Source organism: Peromyscus eremicus, chromosome 2, assembly GCF_949786415.1.
Source record: "Peromyscus eremicus chromosome 2, PerEre_H2_v1, whole genome shotgun sequence".
NCBI lineage: Eukaryota > Metazoa > Chordata > Mammalia > Rodentia > Cricetidae > Peromyscus > Peromyscus eremicus.
Window position 1 is genome coordinate 79,260,975 of NC_081417.1, and position 17,355 is coordinate 79,278,329.

General features: G+C 45.5%; 1 protein-coding gene across 1 annotated transcript in view; it reads left to right on the top strand.

The window, feature by feature from the left end:
- The window catches only part of Snx30 (sorting nexin family member 30), a 98,973-nt gene that overhangs the window by 72,502 nt on the left and 9,116 nt on the right, over window positions 1-17,355 (top strand). The window contains exons 5-7 of the mRNA XM_059254418.1: window positions 4,695-4,890; window positions 6,253-6,452; window positions 13,464-13,550. Coding sequence (XP_059110401.1) covers window positions 4,695-4,890; window positions 6,253-6,452; window positions 13,464-13,550 — 483 coding nt within the window. The remainder of the gene's footprint in view (window positions 1-4,694; window positions 4,891-6,252; window positions 6,453-13,463; window positions 13,551-17,355) is intronic.

Consider the following 17,355-nt stretch of genomic DNA (forward strand, 5'->3'; position numbering starts at 1 on the left):
TCAAGTCGCTTGCTCACTGGCCTTGTGTTTTGCTTGCTGTTGGCAGAACTGGCCTGCAGTCTAAGGAACTGCGCTCTCACGTGCAGAAATGGGGTCACATGCTCAGACTCTCAGGCGGCTTCTCCCTAGCCAACCCATTTAATTTAATTTCAGATTCCTGCATTCTAGCCATATACACTCTAATGACAAGGGTATTGAGGTCTAAGTACTGTCCATTTTCCTTTAATAAAATGACAGGAAAACAGAGACATCTGTACAGATAGCAACTGCTGTCATTTAAGGCTTCTGGAAGATTCTGTTTGCCACTCATGGAAACTATCTGCAAAGTCCTCTAAGTTTTTGTTTTCAAGTCTGTCCATGGCAGCCAGTGCACTAGCTCCCCCTACAGGTTGGACATGTTTAATGTAAGCATTTCTCAGGGTACTGATGCTTGGGCAGGGTTCTTCAAGTTTCTTTTTCTCCCAAAGTGCAAGTCGGTTCTCAGGTTGCAGGTCCTTTGTCCAGTAGCCTCAGGCTGTCCTCATTACTGAATGAAGTGGGAGAGGGTTGTGGCTTGGATTCCTGGTCCTTAGGAATCTGCATGAAGAATGAGCGGAAATAGTGTGTGAACTGAGATAGAGAGGTGAACTGAGATCTCTGGGCTAAACAGTATGACAGATTTTTTCAGATGTATAATATGGTCCTGCGGTGTCTCCATCGAAATCCTGTTCCGTGTAAGTGAGTGCAGGTGAGCAGCCCTTAAACACAGAGTTCTATCCGGGCTTGGCGTGGTGTACACTTTTAATCCCAGCATTTGGGAGGTGGAAGCAGAAGGATTAAGACAGGGTCGTCCTTAGCTACGTAGTGAATTGAAGGCCAGCCTGGGCTACATGAGTCCCTGCCTGAAGAAACAGAGAACAAAACCAGGAAGAAAAAAACTGTAACCCCATTTGAATATCACTTGCCAAACTAAACACACCAAATAACTCATTTTTTCTTTAAAAAAAAATTAACTATGATAAAATATATATGATGTGAAACGTATTTTCTTTCTTTTTAAAAGATTTTTTTATTATGTATATAGTGTTCTGCCTGCAGGCCAGAAGAGGGCACCAGATCCCATTATAGATGGCTGTGAGCCATCATGTGGTTGCTGGGAATTGAACTCAGGACCTCTGAAAGAGCAGCCAGTGCTCTTAACCTCTGAGCCATCCCTCCGTGTTTTCTTAACCATTTCTACAGGCCAGTAATGTTAAGTATATTCACACTGCTATGCAAACATTCTCCAGAACTCTTCTGGAACTTTCCAGTCTTAACAAATCTGAAACTCTACACATGAGACAAGAGCTGTTTCTCCTCACCCACCTCTTCCATATTTTCCTTTGACATACTGTTGTGTGAACCCCCCTGGGGAGACGTCAGCAAATATCTCTTCCTCCTCCAGATAGGGCGCCAATGGCAGACCGACATAATGATGCCTCCACAGCCGAGCTCCACAAACCAGTGGGTTCATTGGGTTTTGTTTACAGAGCCTGGGGAAAGGGTTACATACAGCAGAATGTATGATTAAATCAACCACACAACAAGAGTCTCACCCCAGTGTATGTTCCTGTGGTTGCATAGATGAGTATTCCCTTCCATTAAATTCCTGTGCTGTATATAAATAAGCTCACTCCCACCACAAAGGAGAATTCCATACAGCTGGGAGGGAGGTCTAGGGAGGAGTGGCTAGAGTCTCAGCTGAGGGTCTGATGGTCTTCCTCCTGTGAGTAGTACACTTTTAATTCCAGCATTTGGGAGGTGCTATGGGTCCTGACCTATGGGTCCCTGGGTAGTCGCAGCTGTCGATGAAGGCGCTAAGCTTCAGGCAGTGTCTTACAGCGTGGAGTGAGTCTAAGTTCTTAGATGAACCACCTATATGCAGCATCTTGGGGATGACATGCCCTTATCCCAATCTAGACATGTCTCCAAGACGAAGCCAATGGTGCTGGGAGTGTGAGGAAGCTTAGTGGACTGTGTAGGCGTGGCCTTCATTTGTGGTGGAATGGATTTGTTGGTTAGATAGGTGCCACTAATAATTCCATCCACTTGTTAGTTGACTTACCTCAGGCATGTGCCTTTTGTTTGAAGGGGAGAGTGTGAAGTCGAGCGAGCCACTTGAGTCTAGTCTCTAAAACAAGTCACCTGTGGAAGGAACTCCAAGAACCCAGCAACAGTGAGGCTTCAGTGACAGCCCTGAGGAGGCCTGGTGCCTTTCGGGAGGTTTCCTGTCAGGACGTCAGGATGGGAGATGGAAGCTTTAGAATGTTCTCCCAGCTGCCTGACTTGGAAGGGAAATGAGATGGAGAGGCCCGAGAGGGATCGGTGTTGTTCTCAGGTGGGCATGGCAGCCTTGCCGCTCATCAGTCATCCCCCTCTGTGAACTGGGGGTGAGTGCTCTGTTTGTAGTGCTGTGGGTATGAGCAACATACCAGCACCTTCTGTAAACCCATTTTTGAAGGTGATACGGGACAGCGTAAAGAGTGAGTTCAGTAGTGGGCACAGGCTTGTTTCCGCGATGAGCTTATACACTCTCAGTCTGTTGCTGGTTTGAGACGGGGCCTGTGGTGGTTTGGATAAGAATGGTCCCTGTAGGCTCTTGTATTTGAATGCTTAGTCATCAGGGAGTGGAAAGGATTGGGAGGTGTGGCCTTGTTGAGGAAAGTGTATCACTGGGGGTGGGCTCCGAGATTTCAAAAACCCACACCAGGCCCAGTGTCTGTCAGTCTGTCTGTCCCACCCTGCCCAATAGATCAGGATTTCTCTCTTCTCTTTTCCTCTTCTCTCCTCTCCTCCGCAGCCCTCCTGTTCCCTTCCCAGCCCTCTCCTTTCCCTCCCTCTCTCTGCCAGTGGATCAGGATGTGGATCTCAGTGACTTCTCCAGCACCATGCATATCACCATGTTCCCTGCTATGATGAGAATGGACTAAACCTCAGAAATTGTAAGCAAGTCCCAGTTACATGCTTTCTAAGTGTTGCTGTAGTCACGGTGTCTCTTCACAGCAATGGAACAGTGACCATGGTAGGATCTCACTTTGTAGCCAATGCTAGCTCAAACTCCTGATCCTCATCCCTCAGCCTCCCAAGTGCTGGAGTCATGGGCATGCGCCACCAGCTCAGCCCTGAGAGCTGTTTGTCTGTCTGTTTGTTTGTTTGTGGGACAGGGTCTTACTATACAGACTAAGCTGGCCTTGAACTCACAGAAATCCACCTGCCTCTACCGCCTGAGTAATGGGACCAAAGGTATGTACCACTATGCTGAACACTGTGTCTTTTTAAATTTGGATACAAGAGGTTTAAAGGTTCAACCCATTTCCCACTTTTGCCTTGACCCACGGGAAATTCAGAGTTTAAAATTTGTTTGCAGTGACAGTTCACCTGAGTTTCCTAGCAGCGTGTCTGCTGTTTCTTCTTAGCGCACTACCCTCCACCTTCTCCCTTCCTTATATGGCTCTAGTTGAGTCTGAGTGAGGGAATGGAATGAATCTTTGGGTGTTTAGTTTTGTGCTAAGACAGCACGGGGCATTTTTTACCAGAGGTTTTAAAAGTTTTGTTAGAAAGAGTGTTGCATTTAAAGGCAGGGGGTAGATTTGCCCAGAGGGTCTGGGGCCTAGCCTGTTGACAGGGAAGCTGGACATGAACATATGGATGTGAGTCTGGGGGTCTGTTGTAGAGTGCTGTTCTCCAAACAGAACAGCCATCATCTTGTCAGAGCAGCCGTGACTTTTTGCAAGAGACCCTCAAGAGTAGGGCCTGGTGACTTGTTGTTCCCTCAAAGAAAGATAGGCATGTGTGTGGTGGGTGGGGTGGGGGGGTCTTCATTGGACCCTCCCTTGAACCCAGCCACGCCTTCCTTCACTTTACAGCCAGCTGTATATAATTCTTCCTGATTGCACGTGGCTTCATGGTCTTGGGAGATGCTAGAGGTTTAGCTGAGGGAGGCTATCCATGTTTTCGGCTCTGGGGATGTCCATGCTGGAGTGAGACTTTCTTGTGTGTGTGGCCCCTCGCTCCTGTAAGTGACCCCTCCCCTGTACTCTGTAAGCTCAGTGAACTGACTGGCCCCTCTGTAGCTAGAGTTTTCCTGCCTTGCCCACAGTCAGGACAAATCTTTGTCACCCACCAGTCCCACAGCCGCTCAGACCCAACCAAGTAAACACAGAGACTTATATTGGTTACAAACTGTATGGCCGTGGCAGGCTTCTTGCTAACTGTTCTTACAGCTTAAATTAATCCATTTTCATAAATCTATACCTTGCCACATGGCTCGTGGCTTACCGGGATCTTCACATGCGGCTTGTCATGGTGGCGGCTGGCAGTGTCTCTCTCACCCAGCTTCCTGTTCTCTCAATTCTCCTCTCTGTTAGTCCCGCCTATACTTCCTGCCTGGCCACTGGCCAATCAGTGATTTATTTATTGACCAATCAGCAACACATTTGACATACAGACCATCCCACAGCATCCCTCAGTTTGGACACCGGACTTGTGCTTTGGTTTGCCCTCTAAGGGTAGATAGGTGTTTGTTTGGCCTCCCGGGGAAAGAGTTCCTATGTGGGGCTGTGATGTGTGTGTGGCCGACAGCTCCTGCTTTCTAGTTCTTCTGTTTCCAGTAGTCACTGGCTTCAGGTTTCCTTAGCCCTGGCTGTGTGACCAAGATGGCACTTTGTTGTCTGCAGGACCTGAATGCCTACAAGAAGCAGGGGATAACACTGCTGACCAGAGTGGGTGAGTCCGTCAAGCATGTCACGGGAGGCTATAAGCTGAGGAGTCGGCCTCTGGAGTTTGCAGCCATTGGCGACTACTTAGACACGTTTGCACTCAAACTGGGAACCATCGATCGGATAGCCCAGCGGATCATCAAAGAAGAAATAGGTGAGCTCTCTGTTGAGACTGATGGTGCTCAGAGTAGCAGGAATGACATTCATATATGCCCGGCTGAAACAACCTGCAGAAATGCCACAGTGACAGAATCAGGTCTTATTCTGCTTAAAACCTGCAGAAATGCCACAGTGACAGAATCAGGTCTTATTCTGCTTAAAGACCAGATACGAAGCGGGAGGAGCTGGTTGTAACAAGAATGTAATTTTGCAGTCGGACCTTGTCCTGCACCCAGCCTGGTGCTTTTCCCATGCTCTCCATCCACAGGGCTGATGATTACAGAAATGAACTTAACAGAGAGATGGTTCACAAGAACAGTGTGGGGACACAAGAACTGTGTTTGCCAAGGTTGTGACCCAGTGAGCTTTTGAACACCTTCACCTTGCCCTGCTTCACTTCACATCCTCTTCTGAGCCGGGGAGTTGCTCAAGCCTAAGTCCATCCACATCACCACCACTGCCTGTGTGTCTACCCTTCTCCTGTCATGGCCACCTGATTAACCACATCCCAGTAACAGGGGGGCACTTTGTTCCCTTACATAGGCCAGACACCTGAACAATGATAATTATCACACCAAGACATGAAACTTGTCACACAGGTGTTTAAAACACCTCAGTTACTGCCATTTCCTAATAGTTAAACAACAGCAACCACATTCTGTTAAAAATGGCAGGAATCTTGGTAACAAGGGAAGGGCCAGGTAATAATTGTTTTCTTAGTCCCTGCAACCATTGATGGACTACTGGGTGAGGGACTGAGTCAGACGCATCTCTTTCAGCAAAGTGCTCCCTGTAATCCCGTTGTTTTTCTACGTGACTGATTTGTTTTCTTTCAAAAAGATCCCCCTGCCGAGTACTGGAGACATGACTCAGGTTAAGAGCACTTGTTGCTCTTGCAGAGGACCTGGATTCAGTTCCTAGCACCTACCTGGTGGCTCACAACCACCTATAACTCCAGTTCCAGGGGATCTGAGGCCCTCTGCACCTATATGAAAGCCCCCACCACCACACACACACACACACACACACACACACACACACACACACTGCAAAGTATTGCACTTGCAGCATGGGTAGAGGTGATTATTTTCAAAGAAGTTCTCTGGATTTGGCTCTTAGCCATTTCCCCCATAAGGCATTTTGGTTCCTAGTAACAAGAATCCTAGATATTCAAATGTTAGTAACTTACAGTAGCTTGGAGACAAATGTTAGGAATATATTACATGTAAAGGAAGGAGTGCCCAGGAAAGAGAACAGCCAAGGCTGTGCACCCTCATGCAGAGGGGTCTCTGTCGTGGAGTCCTAAATCAGTCATAGCAGTGAGAGCTCACCAACCAAGTGGCTTCTCTTCCTATAGAGTACCTTGTAGAGCTGAGGGAATATGGGCCTGTGTATTCCACGTGGAGTGCCTTGGAAGGCGAGCTGGCAGAGCCCCTGGAAGGTGTTTCGGCCTGCATTGGGAACTGCTCCACAGCCTTGGAAGAGCTGACTGATGACATAACAGAGGAGTTTCTACCAGTGCTCAGGGAATACATTCTCTACTCTGACTCCATGAAGGTAAGCTGGCTTGCTTTTTGCACACTCATCCAAAGGCTCTGAATTATTGCATGTGGTACTTGACTCTTCTCTGCAGTTGGGAAGACTGATACCACAGACGTATAAATAGAATGTGTGGTGAACAGAGGATGTGATTTAAGTGGAAGGAAAGATCGGAAGAAATTTTCAATCAGAGTTCTCATATTGAGAAATGAGATGCTGTGGGAGAAGGATGGTTAGATAACTTTGGGAACTTAAAAAACATGATTTGTTGGGGCTGGAGAGATGGCTCAGTGGTTGAGAGCACTGGCTGCTCTTCCAGAGGACCTGAGTTCAGTTCCCAGCACCTACATGGCAGCTCACAACTGTTTGTAGATCCAGACCCAGGAATCCACTTCTAGCCTCTTCAGGCGACGGGCACAGACATACAAGCCAGCAGAGTACCCATACACATAAAAATTAATTAACTAAAAAAGCACATGATTCGTTAAATAAAATTGGTAAAGTTGGAACATGTGGTTGAGGAAATCTTAGAAAGCAAGACCAAAAGAAGTAGTTGGACAGTAAAACACAACTGCAGATATGCAGAGCTGTGGCAGAAGGTGAGGGCAGTGCGGCATTAATCTCAAGGCTCAGCATCTTTCGGAGAATTCCTGACTGAGGGAACAGGAATAACCAAGGGAAGGCAATTAGGAAAGAGGTAGTACAATAAAATCTCCCACACCTGAAGGTACAAGTCTTTTGAGTAAAAAGAATGTGCTAGTTATCCTGCAAAATGGGTAAGAGGAGAACCAGTCCAGCAAGTGCCATTGTGTGCTTAAGGGAGAAAGGTAACATAGAAAAGTGTGAGAGTGAGGACGACTTTGGTCTAGTGGTGGTGAGTGAGACAAACCAGCTGTGAGGACACACAGATCTGTAGATCTCTATAGCGTAAGGATGGAGATGGTCTCATGCCCCGCATACGGCTCATAGAGCCTGGCTGAGAACACAGCTTCAGGGCACTCCTGGACGGTGGCACCAGGTAGAGAAAGGATCTGTCTTCCTAACCGCATGAGAAGATACGTGCCTCTGAGTTGGAAGCCCACCTCCAAGCAGCCCCTTCAGGTAGCCAAGGATAGCCCTGAACTCCTGATCCTCCCACTTAAAAACAGCTATGTCCTGAGTACTAACTGACTTCCAGGCATACATCACTGTGCCTGGCTCAGAGGTGATGTGTTATAATAATAATAATAATAATAATAATAATAATAATAATAATATAATAATTTGATGATTATTGGAATAGAAGCTGAAAACCTAAAACTTCTGGCCCCAAACCTGCAGCTTCTTCTCATCCGTTACATTGCTTTTAAATACAGATACATAGAGAGAGGAAGAACTTTTAATTGTGTGGCTGAAGCAAGTATGGGAAGGCATCCTAAATTATTTCAATGAACCAAAACGTTTTTCACTTTGCTTACAAGGCTAACAGTGCTTGCTTTTGTAAACGAAGAATAAATTTTTATACTCCTTGGTATTTGTCTGGACTTGATTCTTATACACACACCCTTCATCAGGATGCTCCCTAACCTTGCTCAGACAGAATCCAGTGCACGCACAGTTTCAGGGTATTGTACAGATTGTTCTATTCTAGCATGTGGCAAATGTGTTAATATTCAATATACATTTGTTCTTCGAACAGGATTTTAAATTGTTGTTAAGCAAAGCTTTACCTGGTCTTTTAATTAAGACATGGGCTACACTGTGAGACACAGGGTCGCCAGAGCAGCTGAAGTCACACGGTAAAGAGGTGTTGGCTTTCCTCTTCCTTCACCACATGTGTGAAGCACTGTACTGAGTTTCTTGATCATTGATCCCCAAAATACTGCAGTCAGGTTAATGGGGCGGGGAGAAGGATCGTCTCCGGTGTGGTAGGGAAGGGCATGGCGAAAGGAAGTGTTGCTGCCAGTATGTGAAACCCAAGCTCTGGCCCAGGACCAGCTGAGGGAAGCTGCTAGGAAAAGAGGTTGCCTGTTGGCCCTTTTGGTTCCAGAAAGACACCTCTGCAGACTGCTCAGGGGTGCACAGGGGTGTCCTGACAACAAAGTCTAAGATTGTTGGGGTGGGAGGGGCTTGAATGACTCTCAGAGAGTGAAGTGTGGCTTTATTGGTTCCCTTGCCATTGAATATTCATGCTGCCTAAAAATCCTTTTTCATATTTTACTCTCCAAGAGAGTCCTGTAGTTCTTCTTTCCAGAAAACTTTGTGATATTTTATCTTATTTCAAGACAGGTCTCTCCTTGTAGCACTGGCTGTCCTGGAACTCAATGTACAGACCAGGCTGGCCTCGGACTCACAGAGATCCGCCTGCCTCTGCCTCCTGAGTGCTAGGATTAAATGTGCATGCCACCATGCCCAGATGTTTTAGATTAGTGAGAGAAACTTTGGTATTTGTTAGGAAAACTGAAATTGAGAGGGAGCTTAGTCGAGGCCTGGAGACCACCTTTTCCCCCTCCACCTGCTGATGGGCTTTAGGACCAGGAAGGCCCTGCTGGCTTGGCTCTGATGGTGGTTACTGGTACTAGCTTTGACTGAACCAAAGTGAGTCTTTAAGGAAGCCTCTTGGCAGCTGCTGGAGCCCTCTTTCCTGTCCCACAGTTTATGAGCTCACAGCCTCTCCAGGGGAAGACTCGGACTTGCTCTCAGGAGGAGACGCATTGTGTTCTCTGGTATATACTCACAATTGTGGTGTTTTCTGGGAAGAAATCCAGTGTTGATACTGAAAGTCAAACCACAGATTGTGCCCCTGATTCCTCCAGGTGGTTTTCTCATTGTAGGCAAAGGCTGTTTGCCACAAACGCATCATTGGCACTGTTAGTTCATTGCGAACGTTTTGGGTGACAGGTATCACATTTGTATTGTTTGATAATTCTGTTGTAGAAATTTCAAACATGTCCAGAAACTGAAAGTCTAGCAAGTCCACCTCACGTGTTCAAGAGTGCAAGAGTAGCCACTCATGATCCATCCACTCCCACCCCACCCCCCTAGTGTTTTAAAGCGAATCCTCAGCATCATTATAATTTTGTAGAAAATACTTAGCACCTCAAATATGCATGTTCCTATAGTCAAGTAAAAATACCATATCATTATCACAACTGCTACAAACTAAAGCCAAGGGCTGGGTAGCTCAGTGGTGGAACACTTGTCTAGCATGTTTGAGGACCAGGGTTCAGCCCCTCAGCACAGTAGGAAAAATCATGTACAATTACTGGGCTGGGGAGATGACTGGGTGTGGGGAGTTGGCTAAGAGTACTTTCTATGAAAGCTTGGGGAACTGAGTTTGGATTTCTGGTACCCACATAAGCCAGGTGTGGCTCCATGCATCTGTAACCCAGTGCTGGGTGGCGGTAGGGGGTAACAGAAACAGGAGCATTACTGGGGCTTGCTGAATGCTAAACCTATAAACTCCAGGTTCTGTGAGAGACCTTGTCTCAGGAGAATAAGGTGGAGATTGATAGAGGGGGACACCCAGTGTCCTCCTCTGGGCTCTGTGTGCTTGAACATGGGTGTGCAGTGTAACACACACACACACACACACACACACACACACACACACACACACTTTTAATAAACAGTTTCTTACTATGGTCACCTATCCAGTAGTGCTCAAATTGTCTCACACGATTTTTATAGTCCTCCCTCCCAAACCCATCAGAATCTGTATATTCATTGGGAGGTTCCTTAAATGTTTTAAAGTCTCTTTCCATCTTTTCTTTTTCCTCACAATTTTCTTGTTAAAAGTGAGCACAGAGCTGAGTCCTTTGCCTTCTCTTCATCTGAAGTTCCAGATTCTTAGGACCACTTAAAATCCTGCTGAAGGGCTCAGCATCTGAAAACGGCATCCAAGAGAAGCCGTTCTGATTCTCTTCACCCTGTCCCCCAGCCCTCAGTCCTCCCCATGTTTGTCCCTGTTTTGCTTTTCCTGGGTGACACTTCGTGCCACCCCAATACTGCTTGCGTGCTTCTTGTCCACCTCCTCTCTGGCATGGGAGCACCGTGAAGGCAAAAGTGTTTGGTTCTCTTCTCTGGCCCTAGGTTGATGAATCGTGATTCTGAAAGGCGGAAGTTGGGGAGGAAAGCTGGTGTCCTCCAGAGAGGCTCAGGTAGTTTGTGTTCGTCCATCGGAGGCAGGGGCCTCTCTGGAGATGGCGCTTCCGGCTCTTTCGTTCCCATATCAACCCTCTCTTACAGTCATAAGCTGGTTTGGCCAGTTGTATCCCCAGAAACTGTGTGTTTGAAATGGGGAGACATCCTTAACATGGCCAGCAGTGTGTAGAGGATTCCCCTTAGAAGATACCCAGCCTTCAGCATGGCTGGGTTGTGGTCAGGCTGTAAAACCCTAAGTCAGAAGATGGTGGACACTGAGATGCTGCTGTCCTGTCATCCCGCAGTGGGACACCCTGTACTGTCACCATACCGAGTCTCCTCATTTAGACAGTAGACTCTGTGTCCTTCGCCTCCACCAGGTTGCCGGGAGCCTTTCATGCTGTCTGGTGATCATGGGATGTAAGCCCAGGTCCTCCCCTGAGCCTGCTCATGAAGACAGCATCTATTTGCTCCAGGGGAGATTGAGCGGCAGAGGCGTGGACACAAGAGCAGCCCAGACTAGCTGGGTCTGAGCTTCTCTTGCCTTCTTTGTGGAATGGGGTAAACAGTTGCCCTTTAGACTGTGGTGACCATCTAGGGTGGATGCACCTTCTCTCGCTTGCCTCCCTTCAAGGGTCTTGGCACCCTCAACAAAGTGACATAATACAAACCAGGGAGAGAAAACCACACGCTGGGCTGACAGCCCAAGGCCGTTCTCAAGAATGTTGGTTCGGAGATTCTGGTCACACCAACAGAGCACCTGTCTGTGCGGCTTCATTCCTTGATGTGCTAGACTGAAAATGTCTGCCTTTTCCAGTAAGATGTGCGGCGTTCTGTGAAGGGAGTATACACACACACACACACACACACACACACCACACACACACACACACGCGCACACACGCTGGGTAAGATGCCGTCGCTCCCACAGACAGCGTCGTGAGTTTATTTCTCTTGGGTAGAGAGGATGGTTTTCAGTACTCCTAGTACCAGACAGGTAGATTTAGATTATAGCCTAGACTTTGTGAAATCAGAAATCCTTGTTATTTTCCTTGGTTTTGTTTTATAGGTTTAGCTGTTCAATGTGGTAGCCACTGGCCATATATGATGATGTATTTGACTTTAAATTTAATAAAATGAATAAAATTCAGGGCTGGAGAGATGGCTCAGTGGTTAAGAGCACTTGCTGCTTTTGCAGAGGACCCAAATTATGGTTCCACCACCCACGCCAGATGCTCACAACTGTTTATAACTCAAGCTTCAGGGGGATCTGACACCTCTGGTTCTGGTGGGAACCTGCATTCACACACAAAACACACACACACACACACACACACACACACCCCTGTTTCTTCAGTCACATGAGCCACGTGCCAGGTTCTTGTCAGGCAGATGGGGCTAGTAACTGCTGTGTTATAGACCGTTTCCCTCACAACAGAAAGCTCCACTGGAGACATGCATGAGTGTGGGGAGTGAGCATCAGAGCGCTTAGGAGGAAGATGACTGGCCCGCCTGGAGAGAATGAGTGATTACAGTTATATATTCTTCAAAGTAAATTCCTCAGGAGAGGACGTGGGCCTCCCAGTGTGGATGAGTCCCTTTAGGAGATGGGCCGTAGAGTGCCCTCAGGCATTTAGGCACTCAGCACTTTTGAACACATCCCCAGGGACACCAAGTGCCTAATAGTTCAGGAATGGGTCCTTCTTGCCCTGACTCCATGCCGTGTTGGAAGGTCCCTGTGTGGAGTTTATGATTAGAACCTGTCTTGGAAACTTGTGGCTTCTGAGTCAGTGGGTAAGAAGGCTCTCACCATTCCTGGTTTGCCATTTTCTGATGTACCTGAGGAAGGTTGAGGGGAAGAACTGAGATGTCTTTTTCTACTGTAGACTCTTGTGTCTGGCACTGTAGGGTCTGGGCAGCCGAGCTAAGATTGGGGAGGGAAGGGAGCCCAGGGCACAGGCTCAAGGTGCCATTCACTCTCAGGTGCTCCTTGCTAGTGTGGACTGAAGAGTGAACACGCCCTCACACCTCTCACGTGAGCACCCACCTGCCTTGCCTCTGTCCCTCCCAGGCTGGCTGTCATTGAGTCCATTTGCTGCTCATCCTGACAGGCCTGCTGCGTGGTTCTAGGGACTCAGACCTGTCACACAGAACTTGTGTACGTACCCGAGGGTTCAGTGTGAACCCTCAGGTGAGGATTGAGTCTCTTCATCCAGTTCCCGACCCAGAGTAGACAACAAACAAGCGGCTGATGGAACAGTGGACAGGTCAGTCCACCAGGGATCAGCCAACACTAAGGAGTCAAGAACTCGCCTATAATCATTCTGTAATGGAGTGACGATAGCTGATTAGTGTATTCATGAAGATTGCTGAGAGCAGATTTAAATGCTCTCACCACAAAGAAATAAGCATGAGGTAATGTCTGCTAATTAGCTCAGTGTAGCCACACCATAATATGCATGTATTTTGGAACACTTTGTGCACAATAAATATGTGTAATTTTTGTCAGTTTTGTAAATTAATAATTAATTATTTTAACTGTTTTTTTCCACTGAAAACAAAGACGGCCCTGTGTTTAAGCACAGAGCTCGGCATCTGTCAGAGTTCTCTGTACATGGTAAGGCTGAGGCCTCTGGGCAGTGTGCTGGTGGGTGCACATCTCCCCACTTGCCCTTTCCAAAATCTACTGCTGTCAACATCTGGCGGCGTTCTTCCCTGGAAAGCCCAGTCTCCAGGATTGATTCTCCTTCCTTCCCTCCTGTTCTCAGAGCTCATGTCATGTACAGCTTCTGGACCACAATCCCTGTCCTGGGAACACATGGCTGGCCAGGGCACTGGATTTGGGGAGGGCTGGGAGTTGGAGGCCCCTTTACAGACTGTTAACATGCTTCTCTCTACCTTCCACAGAGTGTGCTGAAGAAGAGGGACCAAGTTCAAGCAGAGTATGAAGCCAAATTGGAAGCTGTGGCTCTGAGAAAGGAAGATCGCCCCAAGGTCAGGACAGCACCCAGCAAAGGCTGAACGCTGCAGGCTCCCTACTAATGCTGATGCTCATCCTTAGATTTAAGGATAGGATCTTGCCACTACCAATGTGTCGTTCTCTTTCTTGTTTGTTTGTGATTAGACTTTGTAGTTGTATTCACGGAAGGGGTGGGAGTAGGGATTGTCATTGAAATGTTATAGTAAGGATCAATGTTCAGGCAAATAGTCTGACATCAGAGCTAGTCATCTGTACCCCTCTCCCTGGAACAGATTTGGAGAATTTGAAACCCAGACCTCAGAGATAACACTCTTTGACTATGTGTGTGCCTTTTCTTTCTTTCTTTTTTTTTTTTTAATTAATTGTTTCACGTGTTACTGTGCTAGTCATCTGACCCAGAGGGGAGGCAATATTACCCCATTCCATGGGCAGGAAAGTGAGTCAGAGCAGTTCTGTGCATTGCTTGGCCTTTTGGATGCAGATGTCTCTGCACCCAGTAAGCCATCATAGCAGACGTAGATGCATGTCTGCTGTGTTGATTCATGTGTTACCATAGTGATCCATTGTAACAAGTCTTTTTCTGTCCCACTAGCCAGCTCCCAAATAATGACATAGAGACGTCTTATAATTATGAATGCCTGGCCTATAGCTTAGGCTTGTTCCTAACTAGCTCTTGTAACTTAAATTAATCCATTTATATTAATCTCCATTCTACCATGTGGCATTACCTCTCTTCTATCTGGAACCTCCTGTTTCCTCTCTGTATCTCCTGTGCACCTAGATTCCTTCTCCTCTTCCTTTCTCTCTCCAGAAATCCCACCTATATTTCCTGCCTAGTTATTGGCTGTTCAGCTTTTTATTACACTAGTCACAGCAATACATCTTTACACAGTGTACAAATATCCCACAACATTTTCCCCTTTTTGTCTAAATAAAAAGGAAAGGTTTTTAATTGTAACATACTAAAATTATGTACAATAAGAACAGTTATTAGGTAAGAATTATATTCACAATGTCCAGTCCTTTTATATTTGGCAAATTAGGAGAGAGTACTGTATTATCTAACCTATCTTAGTGAGTCAAAATTTTATACCTAAACCACTTTCTATCATAGATTGTATTACCATTCTAAAAAAAATATCTTTTTAGACCTTAAAACATATTTTTAGATAACTTAAGCTTTTATGCTTTTCAAACTTAAAAACCTTACGTTGGGCTGGAGAGATGGCTCAGAGGTTAAGAGCACTGATTGTTCTTCCAGAGGTCCTGAGTTCAATTCCCAGCAACCACATGGTGGCTCATAGCCATCTGTAATGAGATCTGGTGCCCTCTTCTGGCCTGCAGCCATACATGCAGACAGAACACTGTATACATAATAAATAAATAAATCTTTAAAAAAAAAAAAAAAACCTTACGTCTCTTACGTAAGTTTCTTTTCTGAATTTGGTAACAAGGAAAACTGTAAAACTATAACTATTAGTCTTCAACCCCATCAAAGACCCAAGAAGAATAAAATATTACCTGAGTAAACAGGAAGTGTAGAGTAAACAACTTCCAAAACTATAGAAACACAGAGACATCTGGCTTCCTGGACAGTCACCCAAGGTTCCTCTGTATATGTTGGGGCATCCATATTTGGCCTATAGGCCTAAAATATCTGGCAGACTTTTCTGTGGAGCAGGAATTTTGAAGGACTGTCCTACTGTGTCTTGGTAAAGTTTGGCCTTCACTTACTTTTGTGTCCTGCTTGTCTAGTTTGGACAGCCTACTGTCAGCAGTCAAAGGAAGGGCTATTTCTTGCCCACATGGCTAGCTTTTGCCACAAAGAAAGCAAACTCCATATGGAGGTTCTTGGATGCTCATCATCCTTTTTTGAAGTAGATTAGGGCTGCCAGGAGCAGACATGTCTCACTGTCATGAATAGCCTTATGTTATTAAAGCATTTTAAATGCTATATTCTGTAGGTCTTTGAAGTGTTTGAAGACCATCTATCTTTTAAAAATATATCTCCATTTGACTTTGAAAACATACCTAACATGACTATAAGTTTGATTGTTATAAGTGACTAACTACTAACCTGTCTTTATTATCCTAAATAGCTTTCAAGGACTAAAACTTTACATTATATTTCTAAGTGAGATACATAAGTACAATACTTTAAACAAAGTAGAAACATACATACAATATAACATGAATAACCTTAAATTTGTATCAGTATACAAAAATACATACCAATGTAAAATGTTTGAGACATTTCAAAAGTAGACTCAAAAATCTACCATTTTATCCCATCATTTCTATGCTATATCCCCCCTTTTTCCCTTCAGAAAGAGATTCCTGAATCTAACCTCCTTTGTTTAGCTTTTTTTCTGACCATTACCAATAACAACTTGTAACCAGCCCCCCTAAATGATGACAAACATTCATAAACCCACCAAATGACCAAAACCTACCCACCCTTCCTCTTGGGAATGTGATCATCATGTTTTCTAAACTGCTTCCTGTTGTCTGGGGGTGATGGCATCATTAGGGGAACCTGAGAAAATTGGGATAATGGTCAAGTCCTGGAAGAGCTAGCTGTATTATTTTTTGTTTAGTCTCTATGTGATGGGAAAGTGTAGAGCTCATCTGAAGTCTAGCTGGATAGTCTGTGAGGCTAGACTATCTCAGCTAGCAGCTTTGAAGTTGTTCGCAATGCAGAACTTTGAGGAAACTACAAAAGAGGCATTCTGAGAGGCTGGGCTATTTGTCTTCAGTGGTGTCTGGTCCTTTTTATTGTGAAAACTCATAAACTTTTAAAAGTAACATATATCTGTATTAACACAAGTATGGAATGTACAATGTGCACAAGTCAGTTAAAGATGATTTTATTGTTTTATGTTTGAGCTGGTAAAAGGCATCTGTTAACTTTATAGGTTTGTTTGGACCGAATAACCAAACCTCTATCCATGCCATATAAAAGGATGGCATGATAATAAGTCATTAGGACTCTGTAGCCAACAAGATTTATCATGTCTCACCCAGTCTCAGAGCTGTTCCCATATAGAGGGATCAGCATATACATCACTTGTCTTGTAGTCTTTCTTGGCTTTTTTCTTTTATGTCTGTAGTCAAGATTTTCAGGAGGTATCCCTTAATCAAATTTGATCTTCATTAATTTTGAAGAGAACCATAACTTTTTGTTTTCTGTGAAAACAAAGGCGTAACCTCTCCCCCAGTGCAACACATTTCCTGACTTCCATTCTGAAGCCAAGACATCTCTAAAGTATATAGGCTGGTTTAATTCAGTAGTCCCTTCATAATCCAGTGTCTCTCAGCAGCTGCTGTTCGCTCATCAGCATTCAAAAAATTTAAAGTCAACAGAATACCAGCCCTGTGTTTTTCCCATCTTTATGAGGCTTTTTCCTTTTATATTACTCTCTCTTTAAAGACTATTATTTTTAAACAATTTTTTTTGTGACTGTCTATACCCATTTTTTACTGTATCTGTTTAAAGGTTTTCTTGGTCCAGACTGCGTTATTGTGTGCCTGCAGCCTTCTCTGACCACGTGAGCCAAGCCTTAAACCCACTGTGCAGCTCTGCACATGGCCCTAGCTGGCCCAAGCCCGCAGGCAGCAGCCAGGAGCCGTGTGTCTGTACGCCTCAGGCGGCCTGAGACACTGCAGGACGAGGAAGCCATGTCTGGCTTTGTGTTTGTGTGTTTGGAACTTTTTTAAAAACAGCTTTCTCAGGTCCTATGTAGATATTTGAGCCTCCATGTTCGATGCCATGTGTAACAAGTGTTTTCCTGTCCCACCAACCAGCTCCCAAATAATGAC